Source organism: Cryptococcus neoformans, chromosome 11 (assembly GCF_000149385.1).
Source record: "Cryptococcus neoformans var. neoformans B-3501A chromosome 11, whole genome shotgun sequence".
Taxonomy (NCBI): Eukaryota; Fungi; Basidiomycota; class Tremellomycetes; order Tremellales; family Cryptococcaceae; genus Cryptococcus; species Cryptococcus deneoformans.
Window position 1 is genome coordinate 41,651 of NC_009187.1, and position 22,844 is coordinate 64,494.

The 22,844-nt window shown below is 48.2% G+C and overlaps 10 protein-coding genes and 1 non-coding gene across 11 annotated transcripts in view; 6 read left to right on the forward strand and 5 right to left on the reverse strand.

Moving 5' to 3' along the window:
* Window positions 1–517, reverse strand: part of CNBK0170 (hypothetical protein) — a gene marked incomplete at both ends in the record, with an annotated part of 1,684 nt that extends 1,167 nt beyond the window's left edge. Inside the window, 3 exons of the mRNA XM_767550.1 lie at window positions 1–299; window positions 360–406; window positions 467–517. The exon at window positions 1–299 is cut by the window's left edge and continues 20 nt beyond it. Coding sequence (XP_772643.1) covers window positions 1–299; window positions 360–406; window positions 467–517 — 397 coding nt within the window. The remainder of the gene's footprint in view (window positions 300–359; window positions 407–466) is intronic.
* A 1,628-nt stretch (window positions 518–2,145) lies between these two features.
* On the forward strand, window positions 2,146–3,029 carry CNBK0180 (hypothetical protein; the record flags this gene model as incomplete). Its single annotated transcript, XM_767551.1, has 2 exons — window positions 2,146–2,897; window positions 2,954–3,029. The coding sequence occupies 2 exons, from the start codon at window positions 2,146–2,148 to the stop codon at window positions 3,027–3,029; spliced, it is 828 nt and encodes a 275-aa protein (XP_772644.1).
* A 642-nt stretch (window positions 3,030–3,671) lies between these two features.
* CNBK0190 (hypothetical protein) lies at window positions 3,672–4,546 on the reverse strand (the record flags this gene model as incomplete). Its single annotated transcript, XM_767552.1, has 4 exons — window positions 3,672–3,836; window positions 3,912–4,041; window positions 4,119–4,431; window positions 4,501–4,546. 4 exons carry the CDS (start codon window positions 4,544–4,546, stop codon window positions 3,672–3,674), a joined length of 654 nt encoding a protein of 217 aa, XP_772645.1.
* A 1,039-nt stretch (window positions 4,547–5,585) lies between these two features.
* Window positions 5,586–5,668, forward strand: CNBKt010. The gene is given in 2 exon segments: window positions 5,586–5,623; window positions 5,633–5,668. It is a non-coding gene; the product is annotated as a tRNA-Asp (tRNA).
* A 361-nt stretch (window positions 5,669–6,029) lies between these two features.
* CNBK0200 (hypothetical protein) lies at window positions 6,030–6,708 on the forward strand (the record flags this gene model as incomplete). Its single annotated transcript, XM_767553.1, has 4 exons — window positions 6,030–6,353; window positions 6,410–6,450; window positions 6,496–6,615; window positions 6,684–6,708. 4 exons carry the CDS (start codon window positions 6,030–6,032, stop codon window positions 6,706–6,708), a joined length of 510 nt encoding a protein of 169 aa, XP_772646.1.
* Window positions 6,709–7,470: 762 nt separating this feature from the next.
* On the forward strand, window positions 7,471–9,421 carry CNBK0210 (hypothetical protein; the record flags this gene model as incomplete). The annotated part of the gene is made up of 6 exons (XM_767554.1): window positions 7,471–7,539; window positions 7,590–7,887; window positions 7,978–8,179; window positions 8,243–8,664; window positions 8,718–9,247; window positions 9,329–9,421. The coding sequence occupies 6 exons, from the start codon at window positions 7,471–7,473 to the stop codon at window positions 9,419–9,421; spliced, it is 1,614 nt and encodes a 537-aa protein (XP_772647.1).
* A 778-nt stretch (window positions 9,422–10,199) lies between these two features.
* On the reverse strand, window positions 10,200–10,625 carry CNBK0220 (hypothetical protein; the record flags this gene model as incomplete). Its single annotated transcript, XM_767555.1, has 3 exons — window positions 10,200–10,236; window positions 10,311–10,425; window positions 10,496–10,625. The coding sequence occupies 3 exons, from the start codon at window positions 10,623–10,625 to the stop codon at window positions 10,200–10,202; spliced, it is 282 nt and encodes a 93-aa protein (XP_772648.1).
* Window positions 10,626–11,406: 781 nt separating this feature from the next.
* Window positions 11,407–14,356, forward strand: CNBK0230 (hypothetical protein; the record flags this gene model as incomplete). The annotated part of the gene is made up of 5 exons (XM_767556.1): window positions 11,407–11,576; window positions 11,713–12,960; window positions 13,017–13,423; window positions 13,480–14,007; window positions 14,040–14,356. The coding sequence occupies 5 exons, from the start codon at window positions 11,407–11,409 to the stop codon at window positions 14,354–14,356; spliced, it is 2,670 nt and encodes an 889-aa protein (XP_772649.1).
* A 641-nt stretch (window positions 14,357–14,997) lies between these two features.
* CNBK0240 (hypothetical protein) lies at window positions 14,998–16,121 on the reverse strand (the record flags this gene model as incomplete). Its single annotated transcript, XM_767557.1, has 4 exons — window positions 14,998–15,045; window positions 15,122–15,204; window positions 15,346–15,480; window positions 15,884–16,121. The coding sequence occupies 4 exons, from the start codon at window positions 16,119–16,121 to the stop codon at window positions 14,998–15,000; spliced, it is 504 nt and encodes a 167-aa protein (XP_772650.1).
* A 1,466-nt stretch (window positions 16,122–17,587) lies between these two features.
* On the forward strand, window positions 17,588–18,603 carry CNBK0250 (40S ribosomal protein S5; the record flags this gene model as incomplete). Its single annotated transcript, XM_767558.1, has 6 exons — window positions 17,588–17,676; window positions 17,844–17,905; window positions 17,962–18,037; window positions 18,100–18,212; window positions 18,267–18,400; window positions 18,460–18,603. 6 exons carry the CDS (start codon window positions 17,588–17,590, stop codon window positions 18,601–18,603), a joined length of 618 nt encoding a protein of 205 aa, XP_772651.1.
* A 709-nt stretch (window positions 18,604–19,312) lies between these two features.
* On the reverse strand, window positions 19,313–21,435 carry CNBK0260 (hypothetical protein; the record flags this gene model as incomplete). Its single annotated transcript, XM_767559.1, has 5 exons — window positions 19,313–19,366; window positions 19,504–19,722; window positions 19,803–20,347; window positions 20,411–20,811; window positions 20,870–21,435. The coding sequence occupies 5 exons, from the start codon at window positions 21,433–21,435 to the stop codon at window positions 19,313–19,315; spliced, it is 1,785 nt and encodes a 594-aa protein (XP_772652.1).
* Window positions 21,436–22,844: the final 1,409 nt, after the last annotated feature.

Below are 22,844 nucleotides of genomic sequence, written 5' to 3' on the forward strand. Positions count from 1 at the left end.
TCACACTCGGCCCATGCAAACTATGTACACTCGTAATCCCCACATCCTCCGGTAACCATCGCTCAAACGCCTCCCTCTCCGGGGCTTTCACACTCGTCTGCCCAGCTACAACCGCGCCCACCCGAGTCGAAGGTCCGTACTCTCTCACGACAGCCGGCAAAGCAGCAGCTTCGACAGAATAAATGATGAATGTGGAAAGACGCGAGACGGCGTGACCGTTGTGGAGGACATGTATGCCGGTCCCTTTGAATTCTTCCTCGAGGGCCTCGAAAGAGTCGGGTTTGTCGCAGACGTAGATACTATAAATATATTCGGTTCCAGCGTTCTTGTCGCGTTGATCCATAAAAGGCTTAACTTACGTCTGGATGCCGCCCGCATGTAATCGCTTTGCATACATCCGTCCCATCTATCACCAATTCCGCATCAGCTCAAATGGCCACCCCCGGGAGAGGAAAATGTAACGTACATCACCCATCCCGATGATGCCTACCACCGGCTGACATTGTTCATCCGACATCCTTATCTCGTCCGTTCTTATTTTCTTATTCTTCCGCTCCTTTGAAGGGTGTCCGGGGGGAGGGGGTCGTTGTGAAGTACGGTAACGAAAAATGGCCGGCTTCTTATCTAAAATGTGGAAATAAATTAAAACCAGAAATCGATTCGTGAAAGGCCTACTAAACGCAAACGGAAATGGTCGAACAAACCAACAGCAGACGCAAGAAACCGGCCGGGAACAACAAATCCGAGACCGATCGAGTCAGTTACCGAAAAGCGGAGACAACGAACGACTGTTATATCTCTCTTCACGGATTGTCATCATACGTACTACTGACTACTGTACAGGATAGCTGGTTTCCGTTCTTCGCCCTCAGCTTGCATCCCACGCTGCGTTTGCCGCACTCAAAGTCATTTTCCCCACTACCGACTCTACACTCGCCGGCTTTTACATCTTCTCTCATCCACTCGGCTACCGCTTCACGCCCGACTCATTCATTATGGGAACGATCTTGCCAGATATCACTTTTGATAGTTTCCTATGCATACTCATTTTATTTTATTCAGATTTCGTCCCCTATTGAATGCTAACAAGCGACTTTTGTTTTTCATTAGTAAATGAGATTGACCTCCACCTCCGCATCATGTTCGCTGCCGGTGCCGGTTATGATTGACTGCGTTTGTTGGATCCCATTGGCCTATCCATCCGTTCATCGAGCTATCCATCCATCCATCCGTCAGCTTGGACATCCTCAGCTGCACAGCAGTGCTTGGAAGCGTGAGTCAAGTGGGCCACACGATCGACAGTAGTTGCCATTGCTAACAAAACATACAGCAATACTACAGTGCACATCCAGCGCCATTCAACACTGATTTCCAACATTCAAACAGGGAACAAGGCTGCAAGACAGCTAGTCCAAGGATAAGACAAGGGGAACGAGATGCCTACAGTCAAAGAAGAGAGTCCTCGGGAAGGAAATGATCCAAGGGGGAATAATAACCGAAGAATGTTCTACCGCTCGGCTGCAGGTGAGTTCACTTGCATCCAATGTTCGACATCATCTGATGCTGACATCTGTCTGTAACAGCCCGTGATGTACCAACTTTTCAAACATCCTGGGTCTCATCCCCTGACCTCATTGCGCTTAAACTGCAGTATCTGCCAGTTTATAAAGTCTGCTACTTGCATGACTGCATCTAATCGCCACGCTCCTAAAGGCTGCATTCACCCAGCCAATCTAGCAAAGCATCTGCTCACTTTCCATAACTCTAGGCACAGCCTGGAGGAAATTCAGCATCAAATCGACCGCCTGGCCTTGAACTATCCTCCACATGAAGGCCCACATCCTCTTGTCCCCTTCTTTCTAGGCGGCATTCTACCTCCGGCGATCCCCGGTGTAGCCCGAGAGATTGGCTTCTACTGTACAATCTGCAGGAACGCTCACAAAGGAGACAAGAAGGCTGGATACGCGAGGCTAATTACGCATTTGCAACAAGGAGCACCGTGGCCAGCAAAGCCGCTCTGTCATCCAGAAGGGTACCATCCAAGCGCTTTACTACTCTGGGAGGTCTACCTTCTATTTCCCGGTCGATCCTTTCTTTTCAGAGGTGGATCGAGATCCTGCCCAACAAGCCTACCAGCAGGACGATATGCGAATTCCAAGCACGCATGATGCAGCTGTTTGCAATGCCTTTGATCCCAGGGACAGGTCTCCGCTCTTGACCAAACTTAAATGGGATATCTTGCTTCAAGGAATCCCTCCTGAAAACATCATCCATTTGGTTTCGAATCCTACCAAGGATGAGCCTTTATACTACAACAACCTGCTAAAGGTCTGGGTCCAGAGTTTTTTTATGGACATCAATAATTATCTGGCCAAGAACCAGGACTCTCCCCTGCTTCAGCAAGTGATGTACCTGGGGTATGACCTGGAAGTCGTTTCCGACAAGAGGATGAGAAATCTTAACGACAAAACAGTTGAGAATTACTCCCAATTGTTTTTCAAGCTGCTTCTCTTCCTAATACGGTATCACATTACAGACACTCATCCAGACATCAAACTCGACCTCACGTCTACTCAGCAAGACCATATCGACAAATTATTGGATGTTCTGTCAGAGGGCGATACCTCTTCCTCCAAAGAGGCAGGGCTGCAAGTTATCCTCGACTTGGGTTACTCGCTATTGCAGCAGGGAACTACTTCAGTAAATAACTCCTCCTGGGATCAAATCATCTACAAGTTTTTGGTCTATACTAGTGTCAGGGAGGGAGGAGTCTTTGAAGAAGCGACAAACATAGCTCCACGGGTGACACGCCTCTTGTGGCTGTTCAGATCAGTCGTCATCAAGAAAGTCATGACCGAATTGAAGGATTTCAAAGGCACCCCAGAGGAGATTCATGAGTGAGTGTTTCTTTGATTTTAGCACATTGACTGATGCAAGCATGGCTGCTCCACAGAGTGAGCATGTCTTACACCAAAAGTACTCAGCAGAGCACACCGTGGACCCTTCCAGACACTTCTGTCAGTAGGTGACGACATCTTTGGAGCTCCCTTTTCAGACGAAAACACCTCCTCACTGATGACGAGAGACTTTGGAAGGCCAATGCCTCGAAAGTAACGGGCCTCTCCCTCCCCTCATCTTCCTCTGGTCATGGAAACCCAGCAACGTCTATGCAAGGATATTCTCAAGAAGATCTCAGACATTTCATCAGACAAGAGGCCACTGAAGTTGTTAGAGAGGCTATACAGTGCTTTGGCACTGAAGTCAAAGGCATAGTATCGACCTGTGTTGTCGACACAATGACAACCTTCTTCAGAAACCCAAGCATTTTGCCTGACTTGATGAGAAACAACAACAGCATTCCTCAAGCAGCCCCTCAATCAGCTGTTCAACGACCGCAGTGAAGGCTGCTCCATCTCTCTTCCGTCTGTTTATTCAATGTCTTGCTCGATACAGTAATCGGCGTACTCAACTCTCCAAATCTTGTACTTCACAGACGCGCTCCATACCGGATCTATCAGTTCGCATGACTTTCATAAACAACGTCCTATTATTCAAGAGATACCAAAAAAAATAACACATCAAGACTTCACGACGACATATAACCGCCGGTATTGAGAAGTACCTATTCAGTCCCAAATTTACTGCTCCCTCATGGCAGGATGAAAAGAGTTTTAAAGGACGAACAAGGCTCCGGCAATGACAACAAATGCTGCAACACCTGATCCAACAAGCTTACCGCCCATCACGGGATAAGCGGCACTGGCCTCGCCCACGGCGCCACTGTTAGCGCCAGAAGTGGCAGCGTTGGTAGCAACCCCGGGGGATGAAGACGTGGTCTGATGCAGTAAGAATTAAAATGAACCAATCAGTTGGAGGGATGGGACGCGGGTGTCAGATGAACAGAGACTTACGGTGACGGCTTCAGAGGCAGTACCAGAAACGCCGCTGCCAATAGTGATACCAGAAGCGGCAGAAGTGAAGCTGAGAATGTCGGAAACGGCAGATGTAGCGCTAGCGGCAGCAGAGCCAGAGGCGATGGGACTAGTAGTGACGGATACGCCACTGGCCGCAAGTTTTAGTGACCATCACCGATACGAGCGAGTAAAAGGATAACTTACGCAAGTGTACCAGTCACGCTCGATCCAGTCTGTCCACAAACATCTTTCAACTGTTCAACGGCACTGTTCAACAAGCTCTGTTCGGAAGTAGTCATTGCGAGCTGCTCGCTCGTACAATCAAGGCAGTCGATAAACTCTTTAAAGGTGCTCTGCTGGCAGACTTGCCGACAGCCACTGGTGTCACCGCTCGTGCAGTCGCTGTAGATGGACATGGCCGATTGGCAAGTAGACTGGCATGCGGCAGGGATGGTGGATGAGTCGAGTTGACGAGAAATGAGGGACATGTGACGCGGTTCAATAATGTCCATGGCAGCTAACGAGTTAGGCGTCGTTAGGAATGAATGGACCATGGCGCGACGAAAAGCTGCGATGCGTGACTTACTGACGGAAATGGCACCAAGGATGGGGAGGAGAGTGACACTGCGCATAATGATGTGGTCGCTTTTGAATGTTATAGATAAGATGTAGATAGCGTCTGATTTTAACTGCGGATAACCAAAAGTCTAAACAAGTGAGCGCGATGATGCGAAACGGCTTTCTGACCAGTTCTTATACCCCTTTGTGAAAAGACGCCCCGAACTTTAAGATTGCTGATTCCAAACAGTGATGATCAATCATACACGACACGAGTGTGTTGAGCTTAAAGCGACCTTTTTTCTATCTTTTGTCCCTTTGACGGAAAAAATATTATTCATTGATGGCCGAAGCTCATTCGCGTGCTGTTTACTCGTACTGTTTTTCCTGCCGAACAAGAGCGCCTTCCCCGGCCCGTCCCCGATCGCTATCCATTGAAGGGCACTGCCTACTAATAGTGCTTTTCTCCGTTTCACAAACATTCCTCCTCGTTCCCTCTTGATGCTAGTAGTAGCGCTTCGTTCGTATTGATCCATCATAAAGTGAGGTACTTCGCTCGGACTCGTGACTTGAGGTTATCTCTTATCAGCGATGTAGCAGAGGAGAGCAAGACTTTTCTTTCGGAGTAAGAAAGCTTGGCATGACGCGTACGCAAAGCTCTTTACACGTAAAACACGCCGGCGAAGCCGAAGCCGATCACGATTACTCTGTCTGGCTAGCTCTGACTGATCAAGCGCCGAAACTTGATTTGTCCATTTCTTCATTTTTTGCCGGCATCTGTCGACCTTCAGGCTCAGACGCCCCTCCTCCTCCTCTCTTATCCTTTCATTTATACCACGGTTTTATACTATCATATGATGTTTCAATTATCCACGTGTATTCAATCTCTCAAGTCGCCTTGTTCACATCCTTGGCCTTGTAGCAGTTCATCACTCATCACCCATCCCTCGAACGCTCTCCTTTTAAACAATCAAAGACCCTGCTTGTACCTGAAAAAAAGAATTAAGATCGACCATCAAATGCGACAGTAATCGTACTCTGCAATGAGAGATTCCTTTGGTAGATCTAATCTGAGCACATAGATAAATAGTTATTGCTTGGAATAAAAACAAGTTCCTGTTCGTATAACGGCTAGTATGCTCGCTTGTCACTAACAGTGTCCGCGGGAGATCGGAGTTCGATTCTCCGACAGGAAGTTTCTTTTTTACCTATCTGGTGTCTGAAGCAGCGCACGCAAGCTCTTCACTTGTTATTTGTCCTTACATACAAGCTATGTTTGACAGTTTTTTTTTATACTAGTCTACCACCGAAATACCCAGCATGGCAAATTCATTGACATTGCCACACCATTTGTTGCGTTGGCCGCTATCTGCTGTAGGACTTAGGCGAATGTTTGTCAACACCAAATCAACACCAAAGGGCCTGTGCAACTTCACGACTGACCTCGTCATTTGCAATGGAATGACAGTTGTTCCTAACAGCAGTCTTTATTGTATTGCCCCACTCACTTCCATCTCACCCTGTCAAATACTTCCCACGACATAGGCCACATGCGCAATGCCTCTGAAGCTATCCAGGTTCTTCAACCCCAACCTCGACAAACGCCCCAGCAAATCAAATGCGGGTGATGAGTGCAGGCTCGAGACGAGCTCCCTAACTAGCTCTCATAACTCCCATCAGTCTGCCCCCGGGTTTATTCCTACAATGTTTTCCAGGCGACTGCTTATGACCAAGCGCACTGACGATACTCGGTTATCACGATCGAAATCGGCATTAGGAACAAAGGTCCAAAAATCACCCAAGAAGAGGAGTAGAGTCGGCTTGAAGGAGAAGTATAAGTGGAATAAAGAATATGACATGATGGAGGGTGAGATGCATGAGGTATGTTGACTGCCATGGCTTTAGAAGGCCACGTCTACTGATTGGCAATCTTTTAGGAGTTGACAAAACAGGTATCTCCTCCTGCGAATGATACCCTGTCCGTACAATCCCAAAAACCAAATGGATCTAGTTCAAACAACAGTCATCCCTTGTACCACCTCGTCACAGGTCCACCTGTTGGCTGTCCGGGATATGCCTGGGATCCTTCTCAACAGACATGGATATATATCATGCCTTACGGTCAACCATATAGTGGACCAGGGTGGGCTCCTCCTAAAAAAGCATTTCAAACTCTGTATCCTCAAGCACAAGGCCCTGACGATTACACAGGACAAGGCTGGTACATGCCACATAAAATCCAGGGACCGCCTATCGTAAAGCCGCTGCCTATTAAAAAGGAAATTTCATATTACTATCCCACAGCTATTCAAATGGGACACCGTCACTCATACAACCAGCTGACTGTCGATGCCCGCCCTGCGCAGATGGCCTCTTCGTTAACATATAGAGTCTCTACATCAAACATCACATATAACCAGTCCTCTTACTATGGCCAGAACCGGGAACCTCCCCAAGCGCCTTCAGGTGCAAACAAACCTCATTTCACAAGACGACCACCGAAAACCCACGCCAAGCACGCCTCTGGATCCTCTGTCTCGCAATACAACCCATCAACATTTCGACGGCATCAGACGGACCAAGTTTACCAGGAGCGGCTACATTCCTCTTCGTTCACAAACGCAGAACACTCTCAACAGTCATCGGCGCACGTCTTCGGAAAGAAACCTAAGTCATTTTATGAAGGCCCCTCTCTTAGTGATATTCCGGATCATGATATTAGCCCCCTGTTGATAGGCGTAAATCAGGTACGCCTGTTTCCAAAACATTTTGCTTATGTCATATCTCCAACTAAACGTCGTTGGAACAGATTCAGGACGGTCAATGTTCCCGGGAATCACTAAATGAACTCCGTATCCAGGAGTTTCCTCCAAATGAAGCGGAAGTCTACAACCATCTTCCAGTTACAGATGACAAGGAAGTTAAAATCGAAAAAACATTCATTGAACAATCGGCCGAAGAGGCAAATAGGGCACAATTAACTCCAAATGATAAGGACATGGTGGATCATGAAGCGGTTATCGAACCTGGGGACATAGAGGCAAAACAGGATTTGCCCTCTGATAAAGTAAGTCGGCAGTAGAAGTAGGCGCGTAACGCAAGCTAAAGGCATTAAAGCCACAAGTAACTCTTCTCGGGGTGACAACGTCGCCTTCTATCACTCAAGGGACTTTCTCAACTTCTGCCAGTGAAGCACCCGACACCGCCTCAAATGTCGATCAACTGGATGTCACGATCATCACCCCCATAAGCCCGCTTAGTCAGGCTGCGGAATCGCAGGCACCTTTTTTCAATGAGGATGAACAGCGGCTTGAGACCAAGGATGACGAAGAAGAGGAATGGCAATATCAGCGTCATCAGCGGAAGAAAATGAAGAACAACTTCAAAACAGAACCACTTACGAAGCCCCAGGACAGTAAGTCAGTATTAAAGGATATCGACGACGAAGTATCGGAGCCTGGAAAGAGCACTCAAGGCCACGATGCGCGCGTTTCCATTGAGCTAGAAAATAGACAGCTCGACAATATCTCTTCCTGCCCAGAGGACGCGATTGAGGATGCTGAAGAAGGAGGCCCCACAGCCCACCAGGATCTAACGACTCTGAAAAAGTCCAAAGGTCAAAAGAAACGTGCAAGGGCGAAGGCAAAGAAACTTGAAGCCGACGGGGCAGACAACGGCAAGGGGAATTCCCCAAGACGACAGAAGAGGTAAGTGCCAAGAATACACATGAAGCACCTACTAAGCAGACTTTTATTTAACTCGGATGCCAGTAAATTTACACGCATAGCCGAAGGGCAGCGATTCAGCAACAATCCCTGGTTTAAAGAAGTTCATCGGGGGACGGGCGCCAGATATATCGCCAAACGGGATATTCCACGTGGCCAAACAATCATGAAAGAGCTCGCCTTGATCAATTTACCTTATTATCAACCCGGAGGTTCAAAGCAAATGGATTATCTGTTTGAAGAAACCGAACCCAGGACGAGAACTAAAATGAATAATCTTCGCAATCATTTTCCGTCAATTGACAGTCGCCTTAGTCGCATAAAGGGGAATAGCATTACGGTGAACATGGAGGACGGGGGTTATAGACTGGTTGTCTTTGAGAATATCCTCCGAATTTCAAAGGCTTGTAGACCGAATGTCAGGTTTATTTATCTCGATCCTCATAATCCCGAAGTGACTATCGCCTGTGAGTCGACGAACTGGTTGACATTTGAGTTCAGAGACTGAGATCGATGGTAGATCTCGTTGCGATCGATGACATTCCTGCAGGCCATGAACTATTCATTCGCTACGGTCCAACCTTTTTCGGGGACAGAAATCAGCGACAACGGCTACTTATTCAGGAAACTGGCAGCAAATGTCAGTGTAAGGATTGCTCTAGTCAATCACCGGCCATGGTAGAGCGAAGCGCCTCGAATTTCCGTAACTACTCTTGGACGATGGGTCGCATCCTCAGGGACGGCGGTGGCGACTACCCTTCTATTACTTTATCAAGACTGGAAGAAAGTTTGGCCATCATTGCAGAGGAAAGAGTGTGGGAGCATCTGTTTGAGCGGTTCAGAAATGCTTGGGAGCTGTGTGGTCTTTGGGGCGACGCCGAGAGCTCAGGGGCGTGGATGAGATTGGGGAGATATGCAGCAGTTTATTCGTTGGGGGATGAGGTTGGACCAATGGAGTACGAAGAATGTGCCAAAGATCCTGTCACGTATCCCTGGTTTGGCTCTAGAGGAAGAGCGAAGCTTCACGGGCCTAGCAAAGATCTTTTACTAGTGAGTCTGCTCATATTCGCTCACCCTCCTTCCTTTACATGATCATGCGAGCAGGACTGACTTGTGGTCCGTCATCAATAGCGTACCTTGGGTCCGATTGCACATGCACAGATCAACCCTCTTACAGGTAAGGAAGTGACTTTGGATGAGCTTGTTGCCGAGATCGAAGGTTAGTGGTGAGCACTAAGAAGGGCGGTAAAGGAAAGAAAACTAGGTGGAAGAGGTGATACTTCTGAGCTATGGCTGGGGCCAAGGGCTTCCAGCTATCGAGCTGTAGGTAACTCTTGTAGGTGTTCAGTCAGAGATTTGATTAGTTCCTTATGGATGTAACGTGTTTGCAACCGAAAACTGGCCACAAAATCCCCATATACGAATTTTGTATCACTGGATTGGATGGGTACATCAGCTTGCAGATGGTAAAACGACTATAACGATCATGAATAGAACCTTGAGCCAAGCTCTTATACTATAGATGCAATTTTCCTTATTTCTTACTTGTCTTGCCCACCTTCATTCTCATACCGTATTGTTCATATTGTACGATTCCATCGCAAGGATCTGACAAAATTCAGAAAAAGGTGCCTATCCTCTACTAAAAGCGATTATAAGAGCTTGATGACAGGATATACCATGTGAGGGGGAATGAAACAGGGTGAAGCATGATGAAGAATGAGACTATGGATAGATACCAAAAAAGGAAGCGAAAGAGGTCACGACAAGGGGAAAAGGGGCTATATATTAATACAAGACAAACGGAAGCTTTGACCTAGCTTTTGAATGAACAAATAAGCGAAAGGGAGATCTAAGTATAAGGACAGTAGAGGGGCGGGAATTACCGAAAAAAAAGTTATTGATACAAGGACAGTGTTCCTCTAATGAATGTATTTGGTCTATCTGGGGAAGGGAAACGTCGTGAAGGAACCGTTAGGGGAAATGTGAAGGAGCGAAAGGCCTAAGCAGAGCCATGACTACTTCTGCGTCGGATTGGTCTACGCGCCGAATGTCAGCTTTCTCATCCCACGTTTTGCCTGGCCCTTGTTTGTAAGTGAAGTAGAGAACTGACCTCTGAGAGCTATCACCACCTTCACAGGCAGAAGCTATACGCTCATACTCTGCGAGTGCCGAGTTCTCCCACGTCTTATCACTCCATACCTTGTCCATACATAGAGCGCAAGCGTCTGGTTACGGAAAAAAGAATGTTTATCAGCCCTCCAACTCATAGGGGATCGGGGTGAGAGTAAATCTTACATGTAGCTTTCAGCCCTGCAGGACTACAGAGTGCCTCCTGCTCACTCTTTGCGCCCTCCACCCTTGTCACTCCGCATACATTCGCACATGTGTCTTCCGTCTCTGCATCTTCCGCCTCGTACGCGTCCATCTCTATCTGTACTACAGGACTCTTTGAACTCGACGAAGATGAGGTGGAAGATGGAGATGCGAAGCGGACAAGACCCGAATCATCGGTAAATTCTGTTTCGAGATCGTATGGGAGTGACTTGATGGCGGTTTTGATTAGCTCATCATCGCCGGCAGCAGGGGGCGGAATGGAACTTTTGCGGTGGATGGAGAGAGGATCTTTCAAAAAGAAGGCGGGGATTTTAGGATGTGCCGCAGGTGCTACGTAAAAGACGTCAGTCCTGCCAAGAGCGAAAGTGAGAGAGAGACGTGCCAGCGATGGCAGAGGTGAGTAGGCCGAAAGAGAGGAGGAGTGTTAATGTGCGCATGTTGTGGTGAATATGGACGTGAGATGGAGATAAGAGTATAAGTTTTGTATAAGTACGCAGACCCAAGCGCAGACCATTTAATACTGCTAGCCTTTGTTTTGACTGCGATTCCAGCGACTCCCTTGGAGGGATAAAACCCATTCGAAGAAGATTCCACGCTAGCCAAACCTCCACGCCCGCGCTCTCTTATTCAATAATTTATAGAAAGATGCAAAATGCGAGAGGCAAGCGGCGTAGATAAGGGCCGGCTTTTCCCTGAATCTTGCCTAATCTGACGTTGACCCTGAGTTGCAGCCGAAGCCACACGATCAGACAGGCAGAAGAGCAGAGGAAGCCAGCATAAAGTTAGAGATCATTATGACCTGACTTAGTCTTTAAATTCCACTATCTGATGGGAAAAGGCACGGAAAGAAGCTAGTGAATAACGATGAACAGATGAATCCCTTCCGGCCTTTTGACTTGAAGGTGGCAACGGCTAGAATTAAATCAGCGATTTTAAAACCATGCCTGGCAGCGGAATCAGTTGCCGTAACGCCGACCTCTCAAGTCCCCCGCGTCCGCCTCGTCGACGAGGAAGAGACAGACGGAAAGATAGGAAGAACAGAGTAAGGAAACGAAATACCTCAACTTTTCTCTTCTTACTTCATCTCTTTTCCCCTCATCATCATCTTCTCATTCTCAGTCCATATCCACACTTATCTACTCATTCCCATATAACATATATTGAGCCCCTCAAAATAGTCATTTTCGCCGATGGACGACAATGTTGTTCACATCCAAAACTTTCTACCATCCATTAGACGCTCCTCCTTATCCTTCTGACAGTATCAGTGCCAACGCCAGCGAGGACGAAGATGAAATCAACTCTCAATCTTCAGCCCCCGCTTTTCTACCCAACGTGCATCAACACCGGAGGACCAGACCTAACATCGATATCGGTGAAACAGCAGAGGATATCGTCCCTCGACCCGAATCTGCGCCGGCACTGATAGGGACCAGTGTTAGCCGAAAGGATGAAGAAGAGGAGGTGGATAGATCTTCGAGCATAGGCCTAGCACCTCAAACCCAACCCACAGATCCAGCCATCACCCCTTTCACCTGCGTCTTCTCCAGCAACGCCAGCGCCACAAATCAGCCGTCCAAGGAGCCCCAACCTGGAAAAACGAAACAATTGAAAAAGTTGATTGCGACATACAAGAAAAAGGCAATGCGCGAGCTGGAGGAACAGAGGTCATCACAACAAGACGGAGGGGTGAGCATCCAACCATCGTTTTGTGGAAAGAGGCATCTCCATACCGGCGCCGCGTGGAAAATGGGAAACTCGACAAAGGCGACGAAGACGATCAAGGGAACAATGGGCCCGGCCTTCCCGCAAGTGGAGGAGAGGTTAGTCGATAAGGAAGAGGTCCAGTTTGATGAGATAGAAGAAAAGCTAGACGAGCCAAGAAAACGGCCCATAAATAAAGGAAATAGGACAGAGTTGGTTCTTGAGGAGCTCAAAGCTAACGCATTAATCTCCAAACCCCTACACAATAAGGCTCTTTCGAGCGATTTGTCACAACCTCATGAGTCTAATAGCAACGTAGAAGGCAACGGCACCGGCGAGAGGCTGGACACACTCGCTCAAGTGGCCACAGACACCTCAACACTCAATCTCAGCATTGAATTCATTCCGGAAGACACATCAAGTACCATGTCTGGCGGGGTTGACGATAAAAAGGACGATTCGCCATGTTTGAAAACTGATGAGTCTCCAACCCTCGGAAAGCCCGAGGAGGATATAACTGAAAAGGATGATACCACAACTCCATCGAGCCCCCATGATGAGTGGAAAATCGAGAGCCAAAAATCAACGGAACCAGTTTTACCACAGGCACCTAAAAAGTCTAAAGGCCAAAGACGGCGAGAAGCAGCAAGAGCCAAAAAGATTGCAGAGGAAGCTGAACATGAAAAAGGGAAATTGATACCTGAATTCCAGTTGCGACAACGGTATGTCTCCACCCTTTTCCTCAGAGCCCAACTTCTATTTGTTGACTAACTTGTAGACCGCCTGACCAAGTAGCCCAGGTGGTGTACAAGAATGGCATCCCGGGAGTCCCATTCTATCGCGCCGAAGTCGTCCCAGGTCGGACACACAAACAACTGTTCGCAAACCGCTTCATTCCCCGAGGCAAAACATTCCTTTGGGAACCTCCCCTCATCACTCTCAGTGGTGGTTTCTCCACCAAAGAAGCAGAGGAAGTCTACGCTAGCTGTACACCTGATATCAAGACCAGGATCAATGCACTTGCGAATGCTAGGCCCGAAATGGGGCTCTATGGTCGGATGAGCACGAATAGGATACCGCTAGGTGACATGGGCAGGGTGGGCGTTTTTGAGAAGATACCCCAAGTGGCATATTCTTGTGAGGCGAATGTCAGGTTTTTATGGGCTCAAGACCGTTTTCTGGGCTGTAAGTCCCAACCTCTCCAACTATGCCACCACATTGACGATATCTCGGTTCTCTAGTCCTTGTCGCGCTAGTTGATATCCCCGAAGGCCAAAAACTCTCTGTCCGACTGGAATACGCCTTCCACACTTCCTCCATCCGCCGGGAAAAGATATCCCAAATTAACGCTACTCCATGCACCTGCCGTCTCTGCTCCTTACCTCCTCTGTCCCGCCGCTATTCCGACGAAAATCGACTGACCTACCACCGTCTACTCGCCTCTTACCCCATCATTTCCTCTTCCGAACCCCTCTCCGCCCTCTTCCAGATTGAGAGAACCATCGAGCTCATCACTCTTGAAGGTTTGTGGGAAGCGCTCTTCGATAGGTTTGTAGATGGTTTCGAGATCTGTGTAAGGTGGGCGGATGCCGAGTCGGCGGCGGAATGGGCAGAAGCAGCGAGAGATGCTGCGATGCTTTGTCAAGGCGATTTATTTGGTGATAGTGAGTTCAAAGAGAGGTTTACGCGGGATCCAGAGCTGTATGACGGTTGGAGCAAGTTTGGGAGGACCAAACTCCGCGGTCCGACGGAAGCCATTCTCAAAGTGAGTACGGTTATCCATCGTGTCTTTCACTCGCAGCGCTCGCCACAGAGAGCTTGAATAGAAAGCTGATGCTAAGGGGTTTTGGGATGGACCAGGCGGCTATGGGCGACTATGATTTCGAAACCGCTCAGATACAAGCCCGTGCCGATCGAGCCGCTCGACGAGCTCATATAGCAGCCATGTCGTCTCATGTCCAGTCATCCTCCTCGAACGTCCCTAAACAACCGCTTATAGATAATACTCTACCTATCGACGCTCTTGTGGCTGCCATCGAAGGTAAAGGTGAAGGCGAGGAAGGAGAAGGTAGAGAAGGACAGGGGGTAACGAAATGGAAGAAAAAGTCGAAGAAGTGAGGGAAAACCCGTTGTTTGTGTCGCAGAGATTTGGGGGGGTTGGAAAGCTTGAAGGTCAAACTTCTTTGCTGGCGTGTCAAAAAGTCACGAGGCAAACAACCCTGCTCAAACGGACAACGCAAAAATATCAATAAGGGGGTACGGTATCCCTAGGACATTGGAACACTCTCATTATCCACTATAGTGTAACCTATACCTTCTCGTTAATATGTTAGTTGAATCAGCATGTTACATATTTCTGAATCAGCAATAATGCTACGCGTTGATGGCAGGGCAGAAATGATTAAAGCGACGACGAAAGATGCCAGAATCGGAGGTTTTCACTTCTTCCCGATTGCTCTCAAAAACCCACGGTACTCTCCTTTGGTTCCTTTCCCATCATCTGCTGGTCTCTGCTCGCTTCGTCCCTAGACATTTCGCAGAGTGCGGCTTTGGACTTCCAATTTGCCCTCCATTTACTCAAACAATCCTTCTCGACTGCTCGGCTCACTGTCCAACACTCAACGAAATATGCGTTATTGTTTTGTGTGCATAGCAAATACTGTGCCCAAAGAAAACAGGTCCATACATAGAATGGAATGGAATTGTTTTTATAATGATAGTGATTTGGTTCGTCAAGTTTAAGGGGATTGAACCATACCCTACTGAACCATACCCTTGCCTTTGTAGCCCTCGGAGGAGACACCGGACTGTTCGAGAGTAGGGCGTTAGCGCAAGTTTTTTTGTCGCAGGCCCAGTGGTGGAGAGTAGAACAGAAGGACGTACGATAGGGTTCATGTTCTGAGACCTCATGTATTCGTTCATCTGCTCCTGGTACTCGGTAGTCATGGTCCTAGGAGGAGGAGCGGCTACACAGAGGGGAACAAATCAGCATGTAACCAAATCGTTCCAAACAAGACTCCATTGCCCAACTCCGACTAGCGCCGACTGACACCGCAAGCCAGATAGGGATAGAGTAGGGGGATCCAGAGAAGGGAAAGGAGACGTACCTTGTGAGCGAGCCAACTCGAAGACAGCATAAGCAGTGCCGACAAGGGCAGCGACACCGACAAAGACCTTAAGAGAGTGTCCAGGCTCGTTGGCGGGGGTGCGAGGACCGTGGGGGCCGAAAGCGACAAAGTAGGCTAGTTTTGGAAAACAAATGGTTTGGGGTTTGAGGAGAGGGGTGGATGCGTGGATGGGTGAATTGACGGGGCGGTGAATGGGTGTAAAGGTGGAGAGAGCAAGAAGCATGATTAGCATGGCTCCAACGGCAGCGTGTAGTTTTCCCATGCCAGACGCTTTGGCCAGGTGCGTATGCATGAACTTAAGTTTACATGCATCAACACCTGCCACGGCACCCTTCCTCTACTCTCCAGCACGCTCCGTACACCTCCTATGCGTTGAAGAATGATGTTTCACCGCTGATGCGACATTCCGACCAATGACATTCTGTCGAACCGTCACGTCCGCTTGCGCCCGATAGTTTTTCCCCGTTCCTTCTTGGCTTGTAGAAACACAGCTAGAACGAATAGATAGACAACTCACCAGCCTTCTTCTCATCTATTGTGAGTTCCTTCCAGTTCTTCTTCTGGAGCTGCTCGAGCTGCTGGTAAACCTCGTATTGCTCCTCGGCGGGGAGGGTCTTCCAGCTGGCCTCAATGTTACCGAGAAGGGGAGCGGAGGCATTTGAGCGGGTGGAAGTGACGGAGACGGAGGGGGCGGCGGTAGCGAATCGCCTGGCCGAGAGGGGGGCGAGGGCGGATCGGAGCTTGAGGATGGACATGGTGATGATTCTGGATGAGTGGTGAGTGGGGAGAGTTGAGAGCGAGGGAGATGTATATGCAGCCAAGGTGATAGGGCAGAAGCCGACTGTACCCGGCGTTAAAAAAAACCCCGAGGGAGGCAACTGCAATCCGACTCTCTCCGCGAGGCATACTCAGCCTGCCTGTTTGAGCCTCCGGCTATCCTATCGCCCGCCAGTTCATGCATGGTCCTCTCAAACAGTCATGGTCAATGGATGGTGGGCTGTTCCCTTGAACCGACATTATATGCATGTCCATTGGATGCATGGGCCTCTCAAAAGCACAAAACTACAGTCACTCGCTGTCGTCGAAGGCCGCACCTCGCGCGTCTGACTCTGGCTCGGGACTTTTATTACGTCCGCTTCGTTCTTCCGTGCTCCTTACTTTTCGTAATACACTCCGAATCTTGCAAGAAATGCAAATACTTCGAGCCACAAAAACTTGGACCTCCCTTCCGTATATACAATGACGAATTTAGGTCTTGATGGACAACTAATAACAAGGCCGTCAAGTGTTCCGAATACTTTTGATGATACGATTACGATACGCCGTGATAAAATAGATAATATTTCGTATATTAAAGTTGATAGAAGAGGGGATGCCTGCTCTGCTTCTTGACTGTAACAGTCTTGATATGGCTCTCAAACAACTACTGATAGCAATTTTTGTACTTGCTTACGAAGTACCGAAATCGATTTCGTACCCAGAGATCAGCACTATGGGCCCGCTTATATGCCATCTGCAGTAGCCCAGGGATGCAGCGCGTGGAGTAATGTTGCGTGGAAGGATAAAGAGCAGCTGGTGGTAAAGATGGACAATGATAATAAGTGACACAGTTCTGGTTATCAAATGTTGATTCACATTAACAGATAATGTTTACGTTGTTACCGTGGGGTGCAATGACGGCCGGCGAAGTCATGAAAAGCCAAAAGAAAAATGCAGAGTAGAAAAGTCAAACAGGCGAGCGCATCGAATCCGAGCAGTGAGCAGAAGGAGGAGCAACAGCAATCACGATGGAAGCAAATGATGACACTTTCAACGAACTGCGTGAGATGCAAAAAAAAACAAAGGTGGAGGTGGAATGTCAGGGCGTCCAAGTGGAGGCACGGTAGGAGCGAAATGGTCGGCGATAATTCACACTGGTCCAAACTCCGACTATGAATCCGCGCCACACCCCGCTGCCTTTTCTTGACATCTTCCATACAAACAGCCTAATGCCGAAATGCCGGACGCGCTCGCTCTCTTGCCCACCAGCCAGCCGGCGGATTCACCGAAAAGACTCCTCACATCCTCCCAACTTGTTTCTTTCATCCATCAAGCTTCGGCCTTTTCTCCCCAACCACTTTCCGATACCGAAACTTCCTCCTACACCAAGGACGGAACAGGACAAGAACCGACTTTTTAACGGAAGGATTCTTCAAAAACCCAACCAAAAAGATTGATCAAGATGGCCGCTATCCAGGCTCTTCCTACTGAGGTGCAGAAGATTGCGAACGAGGGAACTGTCAAGCTTTTTGGCAAGTGGGAGTCTGAGGGGTGAGTGGTATTTCCATCTCATGGAGAATAACAGGATTGGCCAAAGGGGAAGCAGAGCTTGAGATCTTTGAGCGAGAGACTGAGAAGCGAGGAGAATGAGCAAGCTGCACGGTTGAGGAATGGGAAGGTCGGGAATACGCAGAATGACGACTAACGCTGTACTGCAGTGTCGAGGTTAAGGACATCTCTCTCCAGGACTACATCAACGTTAACCACGCTGTCTACGTCCGTGAGTAACACATCTCGTTTTTGTGTCAAATGTCCAATCTGACAAATAACTGGCAGCCCACACTGCTGGCCGATACGCCAAGAAGCAGTTCGCCAAGGGCCGTATGCCCATTGTCGAGCGACTCGTCAACGCGTGAGTTGGTTTTGCAAGAATGGGGATCGAAAGGAATGTGGCTGATTGGGATCTGGTATTAGTCTCATGATGAACGGCCGAAACAACGGTAAGAAGATCATGGCCGTCCGAATCGTCCAACACGCTTTCGAGATCATCCACCTCGTCACCGAGCAGAACCCCATCCAGGTCCTCGGTAAGTTCTCGGTGTGTGAAGTAGCTTGAGGCCAGTGGCTAATCGTCATTACAGTTGACGCTATCATCAACACTGGTCCCCGAGAAGACTCTACCCGAATTGGTTCTCAGGGTACCGTCCGTCGACAGGCTGTCGACGTTTCTCCTTTGAGGCGAGTCAACCAGGCTATCTCTCTCTTGACCATTGGTGTAAGTTATCATACCCTGTGCTTAGTCAATCCGCCGCCGCCACTGACAATTTCTTCCAGACCCGAGAGTCCGCCTTCCACAACTCCAAGTCCGTCTCCGAGTGTCTCGCCGACGAGCTTGTCAACGCCGCCAAGGGCTCTTCCAACTCTTACGCCATTAAGAAGAAGGACGAGCTTGAGCGTGTCGCCAAGTCTAACCGATAATTTTCGCCAGTATACCAATTTTTATATGGTTTTGTGGAGATTGTTGGCGCTTGGTCGTTGGATGAGGTTGGGGAGTATTGTAGGAGGGCCTGTGGATGGAATAGGCTTTATTCTGGCTTTTGGCTCGCTGGCATCTGCATCAATTCAGAACACGTTCAGGCGTCTATGCGCATAAGGGATGCTGACTGCATGACGATACTGATGGTTTCCGACACTGACCTGAAGGGCCTTTGGTGAATTAGCTGCCTTCGCTGGCCAACATTGTAAATTGATCTACATTCGCATTCTGCAAGTACCTGTAGCGGTGCACTCAACGTTTGGCGTGGCATCCAGTCAAGGAAGGCCCATTGTCACGATAGCGTCAACCTATATCAAAGAAACTCCTTGCTTGACAGCACTTGACTCTGAGAGTGTGGCTGTCATTAAAAATCGTCCTGAAGAATTATCACACAGGAGGATGACTTATAGGATTACTTGGCAAAGGTTCATATAAGTCCACAAGAGGCTCGCGGCAATTATCACTACCCTGTCAACCTTTTGTGCAATCTTCATCGACCAGTTGTCCTCCACTAATATGACATCATATAATGTTTCCTTCAGGTCGTCACTTTTTTTCATGAAATCGAATCCATGCTAATCACATCATAGACAATACAAATATCACCAACAAAATGGCGTCAAGTTACTGTTTACAACTCAATCTTCTTCGTTATTTCTGGCCTTCAGTGACGAGACGTCGCCCGTGTATGTACAGGTACAAGCACTGCATCAGAAATGCGATTTTTTGCGCATAATTCCCATTGACTTCTTTCGATAATTCATTTTATTAGGACTGAGGCTCCCGGGGCCAAGTAGACTCTTCGGATTCAGGGGACTCGTCGTCGGACTTGAAGGGCTCACAGAAGCCGTAGAACTCATAGGGTTTGAATAAAGAGGCGCCTGGAGGATATTCGGATCATTTTTCTCGTTCATCATGTCTGCTTTTTGAGGCTGATGAATCGTGGTATCCGGACCGGTGATGGTAATCGCCCTACCCACGTCTTCGATATTAGAGACGTCGAATAGAGGGTCCATCTTTCCTGTACGAGGATTCATGAAAGCAAAGATCCTTAATGCTTGCTGTCCGCATAAAAAGAAATCAGCATGTTTCTGGCTGGACCAAGAACGATTCGAACATAAGAGAACATCGAGCGACTTACTCTCAAAAACGCCGGATCTGGCCCTCTCAGCTGCGTCTTTTCTGTTTTCGCTGCTACGCGAAAAGTGTCCCAGATTTTTGTTTTCTTTGGCTCAACGTCGATAATGGTCGATGAAAGGATCTTCGAAATCTGATCTCCCCAAGACAACGTGGCCGCCCTCTTTGCTGGCTCTCTCCACTTTTCCGCACTCTCCTCGTCGCCCCAACCACAACAAATCATGCATGCTTTTTCAAAGTCCGAAAATAGCCCTTCCCAAAGACCTTCCTGGACGGCAAGCAGTATCGCTTCTTCTACCCTGGCTAAGGCGATAGTAGGGTTGCGTTTCATGTCTCTGTCGAGGTTATCAAGGATCTCCCTACGGCGGACGCGGTTGTCGTCGCTTCTCTCACGTTCAATTAATGGAAGGGTGCAGAGGCGGCATTGACAAATGACATTATATTCTTCAAGAATTTGTGCTTGGCGGAGCTGGAAAGGAGACGCATCGGAGGGAATATAGCGTTGGAGCAACTCGGTTCCAGGTCGAATGTCGGCCAAGGCAATACAGTCTGTAGGTTATTTCTTTCAGCTAAATCTAGCTTCAGTCACCAAAAAAGGTAGGACCGACTTACACGCTGCAGGTCCACCACCATGACAAGCAATGGTTATATTTGCATCACAACTCCGCCTAAACTTTAACGCTTTTTCAAAGATCATGGCACGATCGCCAGTTTCCTTGAGCTTGACCGCATTAGTCAACAGAGTCCCATAGAACCCCTCTTTGGGATGAAGGTTGAGCATCTTGTCGAATCGCTGTTTGAGAGCTTTATCGGCTCGATCATAGTAATCTTGAGTATCTTTCTCAGAGTTTTTGAAAAAGTCACTGATGGTGACAAGCGGTTGTTCTATAAGGATTGTCTGACCTTGGGGGATGAACTTGGTGGCTATATATTGGGTGGAGAAAAGGCCAAAACATGGTACCTCCTTGAAGTATTGGTTTTTGTTTGGCGTCACCGCCTCTGCTATGAGTGGTCTGTCATGGGACATTACACATTAAGCTCCACGTATCAACAGTCTAAAATAAAACATACGCAAATTGTCCTGTGATGCCAGAACGTGAAAGGACAGTTGGAAAATCGTGTAAACGGTGGAGCCCTTTTTTAGCTTTGTCAACCAGCCTTTTTGCAGGGCTTTTCGGTGGTGGTGGATGAGGTGATACTGTTCCTCCTTGTGGGCTTTTTGAGCTCTTGATAGGACTAAGCAGAGCGTTGGGGCTATCTGTTGGTGGACTAGAGGAGACCGTATGGGAATCCCCAGTGTCCGCAGTAAGGTGCACGTTGGTTTTGTCCTTTTGGTCTGGCTTAAGATACCAGTTTCCTGTTATGCTGGCGATCGCATTACCGCCGCGGCTACCATCACTTTTACGAGCGGTCTCAACGAGCGCTCCGCCCTCGTCTTTCAACCTCGCTTGGAGTCCCACTGGCCCGACTTCGGTGTTGAGTTTGATGGTTTCCGCGGGAACGTATGGCTCAGCTGTAGCGGCAGTAAACTGATTGCCAAAGATACTGTGGAGGACGTAGGGATAGTAAGTGAGATTGTCCTTGGTGTGTTGGGAGACGGGGGCAAGGCCGGTATAAGTCGCTGAAGTGATAGACATGATGATATGCTATGTCAACTGATAATTTGAATTGGCGCCTCTAGTATATTTTACTAAGAAGAATGAAGGGCACGCACTGGCCAGCCGTAAATTCGCACCGGTGGTGTTTATATTCGTGTCTCGCAGGGTGCTTGACATCGACCATCAGTAGTTGATGAGTAGGTAGCAGTTGCGGATCATTCAACATCGCACAGGTAATGACTTCATTGTCGATCCCTCTGGTGTGTCTGTTGATGCTGTAAAGAGTTACGAGTTGTTAGCAACTTTAGCAACTGTGAGCTATATGTTGATAAACGTGAGAATGAATGAACAGGATAGGCCTTGAAACAATCTGACGAAACAAAGAACCAAATAAGGTCTTTTTGGGCTACTTGCGAAATGGGACCAGCGCCTTCACACGGGCAGAGTTAACGCCTGACATTCCGTTGTACCCTTTGTATGGACTTCTGGATGTTTCATGAGATTTCATACATCTTTTGGGTCTTGTGAGGTGACAGAATTATGGGATTGGATTGTATGGCATGGTCACTTTCCTAAACGCTTAGCTCTGGCAGCGAATTTGAACTTTATTGCCTCTCAATGTTCCTCTTTACCCTGCCTTTTGCTTTGTTTTTCATTCATCCGATGGCGCCACCATATTACCCGTACGACGTTTTACAGTAGTAGTAGGCAGGCCTGGGCCTCCTGTCATATGTTATATGTAGATAAATGCCTATGAATCAGTGGTGCACGATTGTCATGTCACCTCTGCTCAAGTCGATGCGATGTGAGATGAGTTTGATAAGCCAGCGGTATAGATAAGCGATAAGCAAAATTCAGAAGATGTCCCCTTTCAAGGTTAATAACTCCTTGAACGAGTCAACTAATGCCGGAAAGAAGGTTGGGGATAAGGTGCGATAGCGACGACGCATGCTCTGCATGGTTTTTTATTTTTCAGGGTGCAGCTTTTTATCGATGAGCCTCGGACCGCGATGACACGCAGGCACCAGGACTTATGCTGTATAAGCCTGGAACCGACGAGGAGGTGCCTTGAACTGATCCTGCATCATCTGCCGTAGGGTTTTTTTTTCTGGCGGCACAAATGCAGATTCCAGCAATCAACACTCAGAGTGTGTCGTCCGGGGTTATCAGAATCATAGTCAGAATAAAGCGGCTAGCAAGAATGGAGGATGGGGAAGTCTCTGGGTTAGCCGTTCGGACGAGGAATAGGGAATTAACGAAATGCCGTACCAGATATGCAGGCAATTTTAGGGTTGTCACTCGTGCCCCGGACGCACTACGACTGGCTGGCAGCGGGATCAATTCCGAGCGACTGACGGACGAAGAGGGCAAATGGTTCAGTCGTTCTGCTGCTTGTCTCTCACGTAATATTTTCCTTCCTTACAGCTATCCAAGATTCCCCATTCGCA